The 18,354-nt window shown below is 34.1% G+C and overlaps 2 protein-coding genes across 3 annotated transcripts in view; both read right to left on the reverse strand.

Moving 5' to 3' along the window:
* LOC102588187 (apoptosis inhibitor 5) overlaps window positions 1–5,522 on the reverse strand; it is a 19,466-nt gene extending 13,944 nt beyond the window's left edge. The window contains exons 1-4 of the mRNA XM_006359992.2: window positions 5,335–5,522; window positions 5,054–5,215; window positions 2,035–2,134; window positions 1,886–1,951 (exon numbers count right to left, since the gene is read on the reverse strand). Of these exons, the coding sequence (XP_006360054.1) occupies window positions 1,886–1,951; window positions 2,035–2,134; window positions 5,054–5,215; window positions 5,335–5,412 (406 nt within the window). The 5' untranslated portion in view covers window positions 5,413–5,522. The remainder of the gene's footprint in view (window positions 1–1,885; window positions 1,952–2,034; window positions 2,135–5,053; window positions 5,216–5,334) is intronic.
* Window positions 5,523–6,719: 1,197 nt separating this feature from the next.
* On the reverse strand, window positions 6,720–15,045 carry LOC102588519 (uncharacterized). Of its 2 annotated transcripts, none has more exons than XM_006359993.2 (6): window positions 14,889–15,045; window positions 10,088–10,888; window positions 8,639–9,027; window positions 8,429–8,527; window positions 7,821–7,988; window positions 6,720–7,214 (listed from the first exon to the last, which is right to left on the reverse strand). In XM_006359993.2, the coding sequence occupies exons 2-6, from the start codon at window positions 10,842–10,844 to the stop codon at window positions 7,068–7,070; spliced, it is 1,560 nt and encodes a 519-aa protein (XP_006360055.1). In that variant the 5' UTR covers window positions 10,845–10,888; window positions 14,889–15,045; the 3' UTR covers window positions 6,720–7,067. The 2 variants fall into 2 exon arrangements, with proteins under 2 accessions (XP_006360055.1, XP_015170133.1); XM_015314647.1 differs by lacking the exon at window positions 14,889–15,045 and adding an exon at window positions 11,284–11,414.
* Between the last annotated feature and the right edge of the window lie 3,309 nt (window positions 15,046–18,354).

Raw genomic sequence — 18,354 nt, forward strand, 5'->3', positions numbered from 1 at the left:
CAATCCAACCTCCACACAGATCCCCAATTTCTTGGAAGACCTTCCTAGACCACAAATGCAATGGAATCCCCACTACTCTAATCCAAGTTTCACGCACAGTTGACGGGCTAGGAGTGCACCCTGTTGTTGGACTCCACCAATCTAGATGAAATATGCTACTCTTCCACCTCCATTGGCCTTGGATGATCAATTCCGCCATGTATCTATTGGGGAATTCGAAAAGGAACATTTCGCTGTTCAATTCATATATGTTGACTCCAAAGACCTTTTTCCAGTTTGTTGAGGACCAGCTCCTGATATCCGCCAGAGTTGGTTTCTCCTTCTTTCCTGCAGTGCAATATCCTATAAGACATCTCTTGAGGAGATCTTCCTCCTTAATATTCACTGGCTTAGTAATCAGAATGCTTCCTTTCTTGGTGTTCATCTCGGCTCTTCTTAAATTACTGCTCCCCCATTTACTCTGTTGGACAGCCTCAGCATAAGAGTATTCTTCCTCCGTCACCCTTGAGAAAGAATGTTCCTTCTCTCTTTGATGACATTTAATGAATCTCTCAATCTTTAATGCAATATCCACCCACCCTGCATTTAATGCAAGTTCCGGTATGATTAAGCCCGACCTTCCACCACTATTTAAGGTTATCACGCTCATAAATTTCCCATATTCATTTTGCTTCTTAGTACAAAAGGCCTCTGCCTCTCTATCTGCTAGTTTCCATCTTCTCGTCTCCTTTTTATGCTCCTTTGAAGCCTCTCTCAGGCAGAAACATATCCATTCCATAGCTTTCTTGCTCATAACTGACCTCGTCATCTTCTTTCTACTTCTTTCAACCCATTCATACCATTCAGACTTGCTCGAGTTCCATCTAGTGATGTCAAATGACTTAAACCCAGCATTAAAATAAATTCTATTCTCTTCCATCCTAGGCTAAAGTGTGTAGCAATTATCACAGTGGGTGATAATTGTTGGCTTAGAAAGAAAAGGCTAAGATTCCGGTGGTTGCTGCCGGAAAAATGGTCTTCTACTGCCCTAGAAAGTAGGACAGAGAAAGTGCATTGGTATTTGTGACACAAATTATTATCTTTACATTTCCCCTAGAGGCAAGCCTAATTACATCATAAGCCACTGTACATCATAAACACCTTCCAAATTATGGATGTTTTGTGCCACTCCCACCTGGATCAATTTAGCTTTTTGTATGTCTATCTGTAACCCTGACACAACTTCAAACCAAATTAAGGTCCTGAATAGATATTGGAACTGTCTAATTTGTGGTTTGCAAATAATTTATTCATCGTCAGCAAATAAAAAATGAAACACAGACCAATTACCCCTCATATGATCACTTTATGCTGCCATATCCATAGGCCTACTAATAGCATCCATCACAAAAAGGAATAATAGAGATGATAAAGGATCTCCTTATCTAATTTCTCCTTGAGATTTAGAAAAATCCGCATGGAGTACCCTTCATTAAGATGAAGATACTATAAACATGCAATGCTTTATCCACGTTCAGGCAACTGTAATCTCTAGGGTTATCTTGTGTCAATTCCAAGAAAGCATATGACCAAAGGAGTTTTCCATTCAACCAACGATGTTGGATAAGATTAGAACTAATGTGTTTTTTTTGTGATAAAGTAGTAAGATGAGACGTAATTGTAGTTCTAAATGACCAATGAAGTTGATTCGTTAATGAGGATATCAACGTTGATAATGCCAATTGTTACAAAACAAGGATAATTGCGATGAATAATCAGGCAGAAACCTCAATTATGCTACTAATAATAGATGTATAAGTGGAATGATTGACCACAATATTCTTAGACTTCTACGGTTTTGGGGAGTCGGTGATATAATAACTAAACTTCAGGAACAGAAACGTACTCTTCACATCCTGACGTAACACGGTCATAAGAGCCTTGTGTACAGCATCACGCTCTACATTTTCTCCTGACACAATTGGAATAAATTGTATCAATATCAAGAAATGATGCAAACCAACCAACTTCACAAGCCATTGAACACAAAACTACCTGCAATGAGGAGCTGACCAAGAATGTCAACAATTTTAGTCAACTGCTCAGGTGTATCTTTGCAGAAAAGCGGAAGTCCACGGATCGCTTGTACACGGACCTGGAAATCAATAAAAGAAGGGTACAAAATTTAGTTGATTACACATGGTTAAACCCAAACCTAGTTGTGAAATATACCAACTTCTTTACTAATAATAAGCAATACTGTAATTCCATATATTTTCTGACAATTTCTATTAGATAATAATGAGGACTAACCCACCGTAATGCAACGTAGCATTCCTCTGAGACAAGTGACAACAGTTATTTTCCTTCGGCAAGCAACCTAATAAAGTTGGCTAGATATATACACCAGGTATGTCTCTTAGTATGTAGTAGAATGGCTACACGAATGATTTGGAACAGAATAATTAATATCTTCTAGTTAAAAAATCAAAGAGTCATATCTATTAACTTTTCTATTCATTGGTGGATCAACATAGAAGGTGGAAGTGCACGTGCACCAATGATAACCTAGCTAGGACTCTCTAAAGCAGCTCATATTTTCCAGAAAACATTGTTATACTATGGGTGTGCAGCCATAGCAAGTTCAGGTGCCCTGGTTTGGGTTTTGTAGTGGAGATACTCAACTACGTACTGGTAGGAGTTCAAAACCCCTTGGTCCAGCACTTGCTATGTTGCTCAGACTTTTCAAAAATGTCAACGGGTGCGTGTCGGATTCTCCAAAAGTAGTGTATTTTTGGAGAATCCGACACGGGTGCAGCATTGAAAGTGAAGAGTCCGTGCAACTTAAAGCACTTGGATCTTTTTCCTCTTTCTTGACAAACTACTCTATTTTAAATTCTCCCTATAGAAGGTCCCCACAAATCTTAATTTTTGGAAAGAGAAGATTCTGCTAAATCTTCTTCCATAAATCACCAAGTAACCCCCTACAATTACTTTCATCCTTCTCTCCTGTAATCTTCTCTCTTTCTCTAATTCATACCTCAATCGACAAAAACCTTTCCAGTACCATCGTCTTTGTTGATTCTGAAGTTAATTCTTTCTAATTTCCACATTAGCTTGTGCTTTCCTTGCAAATTTGATTGTACGCTCATTATATTTTAACTTTACACAATTGTTTCCTATTCAAAATTTAATACATATTTTTCTTTTTTTGGTTACGTTTTTTAAAAGGAAAAGCTAGTCAAGTTTTGCTATTTGAACATAAAACTTGGACATTTTTATGAATTGAAGTTAGCTTGTTGTTTTATGTAATTCAAGTTGAACTCTAAATATTTAGGTGATATACTTCAAGGCCTTGTTGTTCGAGTCTTGCGCTAGCCGAGAAACTTTGTGAGACCTTTTAATGGTAAGAACTTTTCTTTTTGTGAATATAGTTTATATTTTAGTCAAAAGTTCAAGTATGTTAGTTTGCTGTAGATTTGTCCATCAAAGAACTGAAAGTTTCAAGAGAATTTTCAATCAAAGAGCAGAAATCCAAAGACACAAAACCAAATGCCCACCAGATACAAACACTTACTTAGACATGTGACTAGTGGTAGCTCTACACCAAAGGTAATGGGGCACCATATGGTCCAAATCATGCATCCGCCATTGTTTCTACTTGAGATATGAATAAACACTAAGTTGCACAAAAAACAGTGTTTGAATAAGTCAAAACACCCTAAAAGGTTTTAAAAGTTTAAATGGCCTGTAGAGCACCTCAAGGCAATGTCATAATGTCTCACGAACCATGTCTAAATCATGAAAACCTGATGAGAAGAAGTTGATCATGTGTAGCAGATGCTATTTATGAGAGAAATCTTGTGAATCTGTGGATCATATGAATTTACTTCGCAGGTGTGGTCCATATTTATGGCTAACTTTGGCATTTCTTGGACAAGTCCTATGAAGTTCAAGAATTTGTTAGTGTGTTGGAAAACTGCCTGCCCAGAAGTGTACCAAAAAAGGAATTTTGAGAGCCATCCCTCTTACGGTCTTACCATAGCCTGGACTATATGGAAAGAAAGAAATAAGAGATGTTTTGGAAGTAACAAGAGCAAATTCAGTTTATGAAATATAGTTGTTTAGGTTATTTGTACTATTGGGGAGATGTAAATGTTGTATTTAGCATACAAAACATGTCGTTCATGCTTGAGTACTTGGGTTTCTAAAGTTGTTTAGCCAGTATTATCTTTATACTTTACTGTTACTATCCTTAAAAAAAATTATCTTTGTACTTTAGCAGTATCAACTTGAAACTGTTTTTGTTCTAATAAAATTTTAACTCATCGGATTGACTGATCAGCAATGACCTGACCAATTAGTATCGAAGTAAGATGTTGATAATACAGCCAAAATGTTGAGCGCCCAAGAATGCAGCCTAGTGGTCAATGAATTGAGTACCATGAGGTCTTAAGATCCAAAATTGATACATGTGCTAGTAAGAGGCAGTAGATACCCCAAGGAATTATAGCTTATCAGGCCGAGCTTCTAAAATCGCAAAAGTACTTTAGTGAGAAACCATTTGTGTTTGGACAATCAATTTAAAAAGCACTTTCGAGCAACAATTAGTGTTAGATCAAGCTTGTTAAAAGTGCTTCTTAAGTGTATTTTCTCAAAAGTGATTCTCAAAAAAAAAAATTGAGCAAAAGATACTTTGTTTTTGGTTCCCATAACTCATAAGCACTTATTTTCCCTCAAAACCTTGATCAAAAACCTCCCCTTTTTAAATAAGCACTTTTGGCCTCCCAAAAGCTTGGACAAACAGATTATTAGTCTAGATGAACGCAAACTGTCCCCAAACCACTGCTACGAAAAAAAATACAAAAAATACAGCCTTGTGGCCTCCCAAAAGCTTGGACAAGCAAGCTTTTAGTCTAGGTGAACACAAGTTGACACCACTGTTATTACAAAAAAAAAAAAAAAAATACAGTCTTTTGGCTGACTAAATGTTATTAAGCCGCATTGAATAGTTAATACGCTATAATCTATTCAATGTTAAAACAAACACGCATATATTGAATCGAATACTAACCCCAAGCTCGTGATCTTCAATTAAATTTAAGTGCTGATCAAGTGCCTGCTCCGCTAACTCAGGGAAAAACTTAACAAACTTAGGGATAAGCTGCGCAGCAAGTTGTTTAGCCTTCACACTTCCATTCGCTGCCGCAATAATTCCTTCATAGTCCTGCCTATGCTGTTTAACCAAACTAAATAAAATCAAAACATGCTTACCGTAACCTTCCATAAACCCTAACAACACAAAAAAAAAAAAAAAAACGAAAAAAATACAGTGAAGTTGAGGAAAGTACTGACCTCAGACTTGTCCTTTGCGTCGTTGAGACGTTCACCAAACTCGTAGAGCTTGTCGATGTCGTCAGTAGCATCCGCCATTGGAGGAGAGAATAGGAGAAAGTGCACCGGGGAAAGGCTAGGGTTTAGGAAAAGTGAACGGAGGTTAAAGGAAGAAGAAAGGGAAGATTTGGATGGTTGTAACTATTATTATTTCATAATATATATAGTATGGCATATGTTTTATAGTTTTAATTAATATAATGTTTGGATAGATTTTATGTTTTTGTCTTACATATTAATAATTTGAATGATAAATTTATCGGAGGACGTAAGTAAGGTTTAGAACAGCATGGCATCACTTCTAGTAGGAAAGTCAAATTTCTCTCGAGTTCTAAAAAAAAAGAGTTCAATCGTGCAAGTTGGCTAATTCCCCTATAAAAGAAAAAAGAAAAAAGTAGGGTACAAGTAGAATAACTATGAAAAATAAGGTAAAAGATGAGATATAATTATTAAATAATAAATAAAGATAAAATGAGAAGAAAATATTAATGTAACGATGTAATCATACTAAATCGGTTGTTACCTAATAATGAATTTAAACGATACGATACAATAGAATTTAAGTAACAATCAATACAAACATTATATTTTAACTAACAATACAATGAGTAACAGTCATCCAAACAAGGTATTAGTGTGAGTCGATTTGGATCATTTATCGATTAAAACTAAATATATTTATATAGTATTATATATTTATCGATTTGGTTGTATCAATCGTGATTAGAATTGATTTGATAATTCTATTATTAATTATATACGAAAATAAAAATAAAAACCAAAATGGAGGAATAGAAAAATAAATTAGTTAATAAATAGACATGTGTTAATATTATATGTCCAAATGTACTTTTTTAGTTATGAACACAACAATTTAAACAAATTATGATTTCAAATAACAAGTTCTGAATACATAAACTCCAAGTTTTGATTCCATTTCTACCTTCACATAACTTTTTTTCCTTTTTTGATAATTATTTAGTGCAGAACAATTAGCTCCAAAAATAAACAAATATATGCTACTCCAAAAATGAGACCAAAATGGTAGGAATACACTATTTTCTTTTTATAATTGAAGTCTATATTGCTTGAACTTTCCAAAAATCCAACAAGTATGCAACAGTATTTTTGAAAGAACCAAGCAACATGGGACAATTCGCATGCACCTCTTTTCACAAGGTACGTACAACCTCTCACCAACACAATTACTGAATAACTCAATCCACCATACAAGTATTGAATAACTCAATTCACCAAGGTTGGGGGACGTAAAAAGAAATCACCTAGTGTTTTTTCCGAAAAACTATACCAAAATAAACTTCAAAGGCAACCTTTTGCATCAGCAGTAACAAGAAAAACCATTACACAAGAACACATCAACAAAATAACCAGAGAGTAATTGTCTGAAAGGGGATAAAATGCCCATTAAGAGGTCTGTAGTAAGTACAACTACAGGAGACAGACCAAAAAAAACTACAAGTTTCTGTACAACTTCACATGGCATAGATAAGGCCAACAAGTTGTTTTTGGACATGTTGACAGTCAGTCATAACATGCCGAATATATATACAAAAATACAGTACATTTGTACAGTTTCAGTAACGTTTCCTACTCATCGGAGCATAAATATTTAGCAACAGATCCAGAATGTTTGCTCTTTAATTCATTCAGGCGAGATCATGTATCGCCTGTTTTCAGGAATCCTTTCCCTCTGCGCACAATGCTGTGGACTTGCATATGGGACAATTGTTCTTCAGAATCAACCAATTTGTTACGCACTCTGCATGATATTCATGCCCACAATCGAGAGTCCCCACATTCTCTTGGTCCTTGTAATCAGACTGAAACAAAGTATATAAACGCAGGCAATCAGAGATACTTTTTGATGGGGGGAAAGGAGCAACAAAAAGAATGCAACTTGGATGAATAGCGAAGCTTGTGAACTAACACCATATCACGACACAAACACGGTAAACAAGTACGACGCTCACCTTTGAAGAAATAGACATAGGCCAGAAATAGTAAATTTATCCAACTTCTGAAGTATGGATGCCTTGCAAAGATTTAGTAACGCAATAAAAAGGGCAGCCCGGTGCACTAAGCTCCCTCTATGCAGGGAATCCGGGGAAGGGCAGGACCTCAAGGGTCTATTATACGCAACCTTACCCTACATTTCTGCAAGAGGCTGTTTCCACGGTTCAAATGAGACCACATGGCAGTAACTTCACGACCTACGTCAAGGCTCCCTTATTTTTAGGAAGGCAATGGCAACATAAATACCAGTGGTGTGCTTAATGAATTTGAAAAACTAAATTTTACTCAATAAGCTACGGGAATCATCAAAAGTTCCTGGAATCAAGTCACAAGTTGAGTAATTAATGACACCTCTGGAAAAATGTATTCAAATATTTCCCATGTCAACCGTAAGTCAGCATAGAGGTAAATACCTGGCATATGACACAAAAATCAGTCTTGTGATCTAAACATGCAGCACTTCCAAAATTGCAAGGAATTTCTACAGAGGAAAATGATCTTGTTTTCAAATGGCCAACAATAACCTCCTCCGATAACCCAGTTTTTGCAGTGCCAATCTGCTCTCCCAATGCAAGAAGCTCCTGGAGTAGGATTTTAAAGAGGAACAAAATTAGTTTCCAAAAGTTACAACAATAAGTTGCTACCTGAACATTAATAAAGTAGTATTCCCTCCGTTTCAATTTGTTTGCCTGTATTTTGACTTGGCACGGAGTTGAAGAAAATAAAGAAAACTTTCGAATATTGTCGTCTTAAACTAAAAGATACGTAGAAATACCGAAATGTACTTTAATCTTGCGCTCTTAAACATGTCATGTGGAAAGTTGAAATTAAGGAGTTGCCAAAAAAGGTAAGGGGCATTCTTTTTGAAACAGACTAAAAAAGGAAAGTAAGACAAACAAATTGAAATGGAGGGAGTATATAACTTACGAAAAAAGGAAAATGGAGAAGTAGCATATACTCGTTAACCATCATGACAAATACAAACCAGTACATACAACTGAGGAACCTTCTATCTTCCTACCTCATAAGACATGTGATCTACGTCCATTCGCATCTCCCTGTGCTGATCAACAGAATCACGCACTTCATGATAGCCAGGAATATCCAGCATTGCCACACCCTACATACAACCACCAAATAAGAATAAACCGTTATCCTGATTCCATAACTTCTACTGCATTAAATTAGACCATAAATGTGAAAAGTTCTGGTAAAACAGAAGCATATTTACATCCTCCGGAAGAACTCTCATGTTAGGTAGGTTGTGAAGTCTAGTATTTGTTCCAAGCATGAATTCCCCTCGCTGAGGTCTGTACAATCTAAAGGCAGTCGGTGGGAATGGTCTAATATATCTAGACCCTGCCTCTACAAGGGCAAATGGATTGATAGTGCTGTCAAACGAGCTACTTGGTAGGTGTCTGTGTGAAGAAGCAGTCATTTGTGGAGGGAGAGTGATAAATTGGGGTCTCACTCCTTGAATATGTGGTGGTAGATGACGAATGTTTGGGTGCCCTTGAGGAATGGATGGATATACAAAACTAGTCAAACCTCCATTCCCGTTTGTTACTTGATAACCTCGCACACTGATGTTTCCACCATCTTCACAGCCTTGAGTATCACCTAAAGTAATGGGAAAAAAGCAGAAGAGACATGCAATCAGTTTAGGAAGTTAACATGTGGCGCTACAAAGACCTAAAGTTTCCCTTGAAGATTTAAGGAAGGGCTAAAAAACTGTCCGAAAGACGTATAAAGTATAGGAGAGAGATGCAATCATTTCTCAATGTTAAACTTTAAATCAATTAAATCAACTCTACATCAATCCCAAACTCGTTGAATAGCTACACGAATCTTTTATAATAATTCCACGCTAAACAAAGTTAACTTTTAGCACGTAGAATAAATATGAGATGAGCTTTGGAAGAGAACGTGGGGATGGAGAAGGAAAGAATAAGATTTGTTTCCCGTAAATACATCCTTTTAACATATACGATTGCAGAAGGAAAGTTCAAATATGCACCTTTCAACTAGGTGACACAGCAGTAGCACATATTAGAACAAAACTTAAAAGAGCACCGACTTTGATGAACATTAAATGAAGAGAAGAATAGGAAGTATTCTCTGTTTTTAGCTGAGCAACTTTTTGCTTCTTTTTTTTTTTCCTTTTCTGGGCAAAAGGAACAAAAATAGGGAAAGACATTCATGACTGAAAAAGGAGAAGTGTGGCAAAATTCCCCAGAAGTTGTATAAATTCAGGAGAAAGCTGGAGGGTGGGCCGTGGGGGTGGGGTGTTCCTTGTCTTCTCCTTGTAAGAAAACAAGGCTTTTACTGTAAAAATTAGGAACAATCTCTCCAAACTTTGAGCCCTAATATTAACAGTTCGTCCAGCCCTCTATAACTGAACTTGCGCATCAATATCTCTCATTTTTGGATAAATTTGGGTTAGCTTCTAGAGGAGGAATGTTGACAATGTCTTGTGATTGAAGATGCAAGGAAACTCTTCTATCCTATGAAACAAGTTTTCTGCAAATTAGGCAAATAAATAAAATAAAATGGATAGTCAAAAAGCAAGAATTTATCATTAAGGAAAGAAACAGAAACTCATCTCTGGATCCCTTAGCAACGAAGCGATATAGGTTATAATAAATCCCTAGAAGTCAAATAAAAAATGAGTAGAGTGTACCAGGTAGATAAGGTAGACGAGAACTATGATTCCAGGCCCATGTTTCACTCTCCCTAGCACTGCTGTTGAACTGCAAGCCTGACCAAAAATTGCCAGGAAATTCACAGGTTTGGCCGACATAGTTCCCTTGAGGCTGATGATTGTTCATACCTCTCGGTGCTCCATCCTCGGTGAATGATAATGAGCCATTCCCTCTGTATTCAGGTGGTACAAAAGACGCAGCACTCATTGAGGCAAGAGGAAAGCTGGAGCCTGCCAAAGCATGTTGATACTGAAAGTTCACAGGGATCCCTTCAGCATTCTTTCTCTTAAACGAGCCTCCAACACCATCTACATAAGGATTGTTCCTTCCATAACTGCCTTCATTAACTCCAAGGTTGCCTTGAGTGCTTGCAAATGGAAGCTGCTCATGTTGCCCGTGGTTTACTGGAATGGGGAAATCTCTAGGAGCGGATGGAGCAGCCATGTAATGGTTATAGTGATTTGACGATGAAGCAATGGCTGGGTCAAGATTGGTGGCAGGATGCTGATATTGAACCCCATCATACTGCAACTTTCCATAAACTAATGCACCTTCTTGATGGTACTGTGGATGGTGCAAATAGAAATTACCAGCATTTCCAGGAGCTGGTAATATTGCATGGACATTAGGCTGCTGAAAGGTTGCTAAGCTCCTGTAGAAAGCATAAGGCTCCGGTTGAACATCTTGGCTTCTTTGTTCCGCTTCTGAATCAGTTATTTGATTACTATACGACATACTCCTTTGTGCAATGTTATCGAGTTAAATTTAGTGGAGACTGCCTGCTTGGAGAAGAATCAGGCGTCATTATACATATTACTTTCTCGTAAATCTATTGGTAAGAGATTGCACAACTTGATTTCATAGAGGACACTGGACACAATTTTGGATACTTGTTAAAAAAATATCTATGTTCATCTCAATAAGGCAATAAACACAGTTCAATACAACCTAAAACATATGTTGAATTTTCATACTCATGAACTTTGAGTCAAAAACCTGATCTTATCTCACAAATCATCACACTTAAATATAGCAACCCTGGATGACTTGCTTCTTAATACAGAGCAGTTTTGTTTGGTAAAAGCATACCAATCCATGCAGAAATAAATATAAGATTTAAATGAAATGAAGTAGGTGCATGTATAGATGATAAGCTACTCTTACTCACATGTACCTCAAAAAATACTATTTCCAGGATCACTACTCATGAAGGGTAATATTTTCATGATGCCAGACCCAATTGTTTCAAGGGTGACTGTAGGGGTAGGGCATGAATGATGGAGGCAAGTGGTGTACATCATGAACCTGATCAGATTTTGAACATTTTAGTATAGGAAAGTAAATATCCAAAAGGCGTGCAAAATGGAGTGGAGAGAAGCTAGAGTTTAGTCGAGACGCGTTCTGGTTCATTAACAAAATCGAATCTATAATAATAGTAAAGCATTAGAGACCAACAACCAAGTGTGTGGCCTAGTGGTAAATGAAGTGGATTGAGCACCTTGAGGACTCGTGTTCGAATCCCAACAGAGAAAAAACACTAGGTGATTTCTTCTCATTTCTTCTAGCCTTAGTAGACAGAGTTATCTGGTACCTATTGTTGTGGGAGGAAACTCTGTACACCAAGGCTAGGACAGATGGAAAGAAATTTACCTAATGTTTTTGTCTCAACTGCTATATTTAAATAAAATGAAGTAGGTGCATGGATAGATGGTAAGCTACTCTTACTCACATGTACCTCAAAAAATACTATTTCCAGGATCACTACTCATGAAGGGTATATTTTCATGATGCCAGACCCAATTGTTTCAAGGGTGACTGTAGGGGTAGGGCATGAATGATGGAGGTAAGTGGTGTACATCATGAACCTGATCAGATTTTGAACATTTTAGTATAGGAAAGTAAATATCCAAAAGGCGTGCAAAATGGAGTGGAGAGAAGCTAGAGTTTGGTCGAGACGCGTTCTGGTTCATTAACAAAATCGAATCTATAATAATAGTAAAGCATTAGCGACCAACAACCAAGGGTGTGGCCTAGTGGTAAATGAAGTGGGTTGAGCACCCTGAGGACTCGTGTTCGAATCCCAACCTAGAAAAAACACTAGGTGATTTCTTCTCATTTCTTCTAGCCTTAGTGGACAGAGTTATCTGGCACCTATTGTTGTGGGAGGAAACTCTGTACACCAAGGCTAGGACAGATGGAAAGAAATTTACCTAATGTTTTTGTCTCAACTGCGATTTGAACCTGAAACCTCATGGTTCTCAACCCACTTCATTGACCACTAGGCCACACCCTTGGGTGCATAAACAAGCCAGAGTTATTTGTATCATATCAGGAAAAGTTGTTTGGCTTCAATATAATGAAGTCTTGGGCGATTCTCAATCACAATCACTCTTTTATATTCACTGACTCGATGGCCCATTTGAAGCATGCAGTCGAAGGATATCATCAGTTACTCCTATCTACCAAAATAGGAGTACGATAAAAATAGCAATTGAAGATTCTACATTTATAAATAACATCTTACATATTTGGAATAGTAAAATTCAACCACAATTATAAAGATTGAGTCCCCTCAACAATCAAATTTGGTCTGGGTTCAGTTGATTGAAAGTATTACATAATCAATGAATATAAGTGCTCATTTAGAAACTAAAATCACCTTCGTATACAAACTTACATCCAACAGAAAACTAATGCATCAAATGTGCAATAAATTGTCAGTGTAGATATTAGATAAAAGCAATTACTCCTATCCTTAGGTAGATACGAGACTTATCAGTAACCAATGCATTGACTAGGAAAGAATTACCAAAATGAAAAGAGTGACTACCCATTCTGTATGATACATTCAGATATGGTCTCTCCTCGAAACATGTGTTGATCTGTTTATAAAAATAAAGGACAGAGAAATAAATGCATCCAGATAATACCTTTTTATTCTTTTTGATTTCTTTGATATGTTGGAAACTATATAAAACCCAATCATCAAACATTTAACATGAATGAGAAGTCGCATTTCTATGCACGGAAGAACCGGACAAATCGAACTATTTAAGTTAATGAAATGAAAGAGAAAAGGTGTCAAGCAAACGAAACTTTCAATTTTTTGTTCAAAATCCAGAGAGTTCTGAAGCTATAAATCCTGTCTGAGGATATGATAAAAACTATGACATTGATACAAGAATCCACAACATTAAGAGAAACTAAAATTGAAATATCAATACATCTAGGTTCAATGGAAAAGGTAGTTTAGCAGGGGATGTGCCATATGTCAACATCACGTGTTTGAAGCCTTGTTGTTGCACTGAGTCCATATTTAAGCGGATAAGGGTAAAGGGTCAGAATTAACCTCGAAGTTCCCAATCAGAAACAATGGATTTCTCGGTCATCAAAAAAAAAATGACACTCCCGATTCGTTATGAAATAGGCCATCAGCCATATTGGTGTACAGTTCAACAGGAAACACCTTCAGGCTTCAACCATATAGCATCAAATGCTTCATGCCTTCATCATATACAATAAGACCTCTGAACCTAATAGTACAAGTAACTCAAGGAACTTTTATTTTTATAATAGTGGTGTCCGGGTCAGCTTTAGCGCACCTTGACTAATTCTACTAGATACCTGTCACCCCTCCCACCAGCAACAGGTACCAGCGACCAGATAACTCTATCCACCAAAGCAAGGCTAGAACAAATGGGAAGAAATCACCTAGTGTTTTTTGTCTCCGCGAGGATTTGAAATTGATACTTCATAGTTCTCAACCCACGTCATTGACCACTAGGCCACACCTTTTGGGTCCTTAGCAAGAGATAATTCAAGACAGCAAATTTACCAAATCAAACCTTGCTTCACAAATTCCAAAATAACTCTACCCACAAACCACACAAATGCTTTAAACAATAAATTCTTAACCTTTCTTAAAAGTGACAGCCATAGATACATAAATTATGAGAAATTCTTTTTACCATGTGAATAAAGTTTCTGCCTTTGTGAATAATTGTTTCTAAAGTGACTCCATTTTGATTTCATTTTATCCCTGCTGAACCCAGGAAAAGTAACCAGATTATACACACACACACCCCTATCAGCATTATTCAATAGAAGTAACATGCAAGTGGTAAACACAAACATGCCATTAGTCTATGTTGCTCGGACTCTTCAAAAACGCCACTAGGTGCTTGTCGAATCCTCCAAAAGTAGTGCATTTTTGAAGAATCCGACACACGGGTGTGGCTGCATGTTTGAAGAGTCCAAGCAACATAGCCATTAATTAAAAATATAGGTAACATATAGGCAAATCAAAACCGCACATTTTTACTATCCAAATTTGTTTCCTTTACAGAGTGTTGGCTCTAACCACAAATATTTACTGTAATTAATCTCTGCATATGTATAAAAAGAAGTCTTAAAAGGTCAAAATGGAAACCCCCAAATTTGACTTAGCTACAAAAATCACAATCAAACCAAAATCCAAGCAAACCACAACAATTTCTCCAACTGGAACCCAAATGCATGCATTTTTTGTACAGTGATATCAACAAAACCAAAAAAAAAAAAAAAACATAAAAAGAGTAACAAGGTCAAAATAGAAAACCCCAAATTTGATTTAGCTCTAAAAATCACAATCAAACCATAATCCAAGCAAACCCCACAAAAATTGCTTCATCTGTAAGCCTAAAACATGCATTTTTTTGCAAAAAAACACATAAAAATTGTAACTTTTTACTGAAATGCTTCCTCTTTTGAGAAAAAAACAAAAGAGAAAAAGGAGCCAACCAGAGTGAAGATTGATAATGCGATGAAGAGAGAATTTTCTGCAAATTGAAGAGAGTAAAGTAAGAAAAAAAAGTAGATAAAAGGAGCGGAGATTTCAACGGAGTTTCACCAATGGTGTTTCTTGAAATACCCTCTTGTGTGATGAGAAAAAAACTTGCTATTAATATTTACTCTTACCAAAAATAAATTATAATAAAACTTTTTATTCAAGAATAAATTCTTGAATTTAAATAACTACACTAATATAAGTAAAAAAATATTATTCCATTAATAGTAGTGATGGGTATTAATTTAGTTATTGGAAGTGTAGCAAACCCAATAAGATAAAGGTAGAGTTTTTACTTATTACACTTTTGGTATTGATGGCGATCAAAATTATATTGGCGGTTTTTAGTTTGTCGGTTAATAAGATATAAGATTGAACGAGCTAATCGGATTGATTTGATTACTCTATTATATGAAAAAAGGAGATAGTTGTGTGTAGTCATCTTCATCTAGGTCAACTGAAAGGAAATTATTTTTTATATTAAATTTAACTTGATAAGTCGATTTTGTGAAGTTTAGTAATTAGTACATTTTTAGTGCCAATAAGAATTAGATCATAGTATTTGGTTTTTTATTTGTTGGCTAACAAGATATCTGAAATTTTGAAGGTAAGAATTGTTTTGTTATAATTCAATATTTTGTTTTTTAATTTTAATTAAGAAATTTCTTTGCATTAAGCATATCAAACTATAAGTGAACTTTGTCAATAACAACACAAAAAAGTCGAATTCTCATTTATCTTTAATATGAGTGCCTTTTTTTTCTTTAATAAATAAGACAAAATAAATTTTATTGTTATGATAAATATGTGTTCCAAAAGACATCCTAAGCCTCTATGTTCAAAATTTTAAGTTTTAAGAACAAAAATCACCATACTATTAAAATGAAAAAATACTTAAAAGTGCAATTATTTAATTGATATTACATATTTATATCTATGTTATATGTTAAAAATATTGAATTACGTTGAATTTGTAATATGATATTTAAGTAAATTTATTATATGAATCTATTGTCTTTTCTTTAGTCAATAGCAGTTTTGATTTCTACATTGTTGGAATATTTAAATTTGTGATATTTGACTAGTATTTTTTAATTTTCAATAAATTAATTACTTAAAATCTTCATTTTTAATCTTTTTCCTTATAAATATTCACACATTTTCAAAATTACTAACCGTTTCATCATTTAGTATATACGGTTAATTACTCCACATTTAAAGATAATATATTTATAAAAATAATCCAAATTTAACATATTAAGAAATCCAAAACATATATTTTTAATTAATTAAAAATTAAATATGTTGAGTCATGTATCACAAGGCTAGAATCAAACTTTATTAATAACTTAAAATCAAGATCGATATTTTTCAAGGTCACACCTGACCTTGATTCAAAAAGAAGTTGATTACGATAGAGAGCTTTCTCGCTTTTAATTATAAAGCACCACAATCTAAAATTATCAAAATAAAATTAAACATTTCTTAAAATTTCTCTATTTAAAATAAAAAAAATTAAGATTTAAACTCGCAATCACATTGACTATTATCCCCTTTTTATTTTCTAAAATTAAGTAAACAAGTTGAAAGCAAAACGACAACAATAAAACGATAAACAGTCTCAATTAAATATATAAAGGTATCTTAAAGCAATGTTTTTGCTTAATTTTTAAAAATATACTCATGCAATTGACGGTGCAATGAGAATTAAAATAATAAAAACTCATCAATTATTAGATAAACAATTCATTATACTTATTTTTTTAATTTTAAAATTAATCAATTAATTTGCACGTGAATGATTCGTTCAAGCTTGACAAAGTATACTAAAAAATAATTGTTTGATTTAGTAATAAAATAAATGAATTTATGTTATTTTCAATCGTTCAACTATAGAACATAAATTAAGGTAAGAAAATCATGTTCTAGATAGTTTCTATTGCTTCTTAAATAATTCTAGTGAGTTATAATTTCAAAAATGACCTTATTTTATGTCTTTTTTTTTGTGTTTATATATATCTCGCACTTAAATAAAATTATCTCAGTGTGCTTTATGAATCACGAGTTGTCGTAATAATAATTATTAATACTTGTATTAGTATAAATTGTCTAAATTACACTCCTTAAAATACAATTCTTTTCTAAAATTTGATAGCATAGAATATTTTATGTATCGCATTTTCTATATATCGAGCATTAGTTTTTTTTTTTTAATGAAAAGGTATCAAATATGGAGATTAGGAAGGAGGTTAGATTAGCCATTTAAAGTGAAAATTCCAATAACAAAATTATCTCACATTCAAATAGGAGCCATCAAACCAATGACGATAATGTAGTTAGTTTTTTTTCTTCTTCTTTTTTTTTTGTTTTTTTTAAATTTAATTATGATTAAATTTAAATTTACGCGGAGATATTTCATATTAAAAGATAAAGATCTCCCGATGACTTCATAGCTAATATAGTAAGTTGTTCCTATTGAAACTTGTTAAATGTGTTGTCAAACAATCCATTATACATAAATAGAAAATTTGCAAAAAGAATAAATAATTCTTTTGACTTGTGAACTGGAAATCACTGAAATTGTTGGAATAGAAAATATAATTTTGCTTATTGAAGATTTAGCCATGCAAATGAAATTGTCTGAAGTGAAAATCATATCAGAATTTCTAAAGCTATTGGATTAAGTGTTATGAGTTTGGCATAGTTCGTAATTAAAAAGCTTGCTTAAGGATTTGTTATGAATGAATACAATTTTTTTTACCTTTAATCATAAAACTAGGAAACATATCCGCGCTTCGCGCGGTAAATTAATCAATTTCAAAAATATTTCTAAAGTACAAATTTTTTGAAACAAATATGATAAAACTTTTCATGTCTATGCATAAAAAATAGTTAAAAATATTCATGAAATCTTTCTTATATAATTTTGTTATTAAAATTAGAGCTAGATGAATGGTATATAAAAACATTTTCATTTTTAAATACAATATATGTGATTCTAATAGTAGTAGGTTTGTTTCTTTCATCAGATATATGACATATTTGTTTTCAAAAAATTTCCTTCATTAAGAATAAAACAGTAAAAAATAAATGAAACTAAACATATAAAGGAAAAAAAGAAATATAAGAATCCACTACAATGGAATCACTCCTCTTCAATTAGACGGTTAAAACTTAAAAGGTATTTACTACAATTTCTTTTGATTATAAGATTAAAATTTTGAAATAATATTTTTCTTTTATTTAATTATAAGTATTTAAAACACTTTTCTTAGTTATTATCCTATGTCCAAAATTAAGTCAACTAACAATGTCTTTCTCTAAGCTTATATATGAAAAGTATTATAAATTATAATTTTACTCATGTATTTATCAATATGAGTAAAAAGATATATATTAACTAAATTTTGATCGAAATTT

Source organism: Solanum tuberosum, unplaced genomic scaffold (genome assembly GCF_000226075.1).
Source record: "Solanum tuberosum cultivar DM 1-3 516 R44 unplaced genomic scaffold, SolTub_3.0 scf00312, whole genome shotgun sequence".
NCBI lineage: Eukaryota > Viridiplantae > Streptophyta > Magnoliopsida > Solanales > Solanaceae > Solanum > Solanum tuberosum.

Excerpts from the sequence above, each read along its gene's own strand:
- LOC102588519 (XM_006359993.2), bottom strand. The coding sequence starts at position 10,844 with ATGTCGTATAGTAATCAAATAACTGATTCAGAAGCGGAACAAAGAAGC. Across the intron at positions 8,528-8,638 it reads TGAGAGTTCTTCCGGAGGAT|GGTGTGGCAATGCTGGATAT; the intron begins GTAAATATGCTT and ends GGTTGTATGTAG. Across the intron at positions 7,989-8,428 it reads TAGATCACATGTCTTATGAG|GAGCTTCTTGCATTGGGAGA; the intron begins GTAGGAAGATAG and ends ATCCTACTCCAG.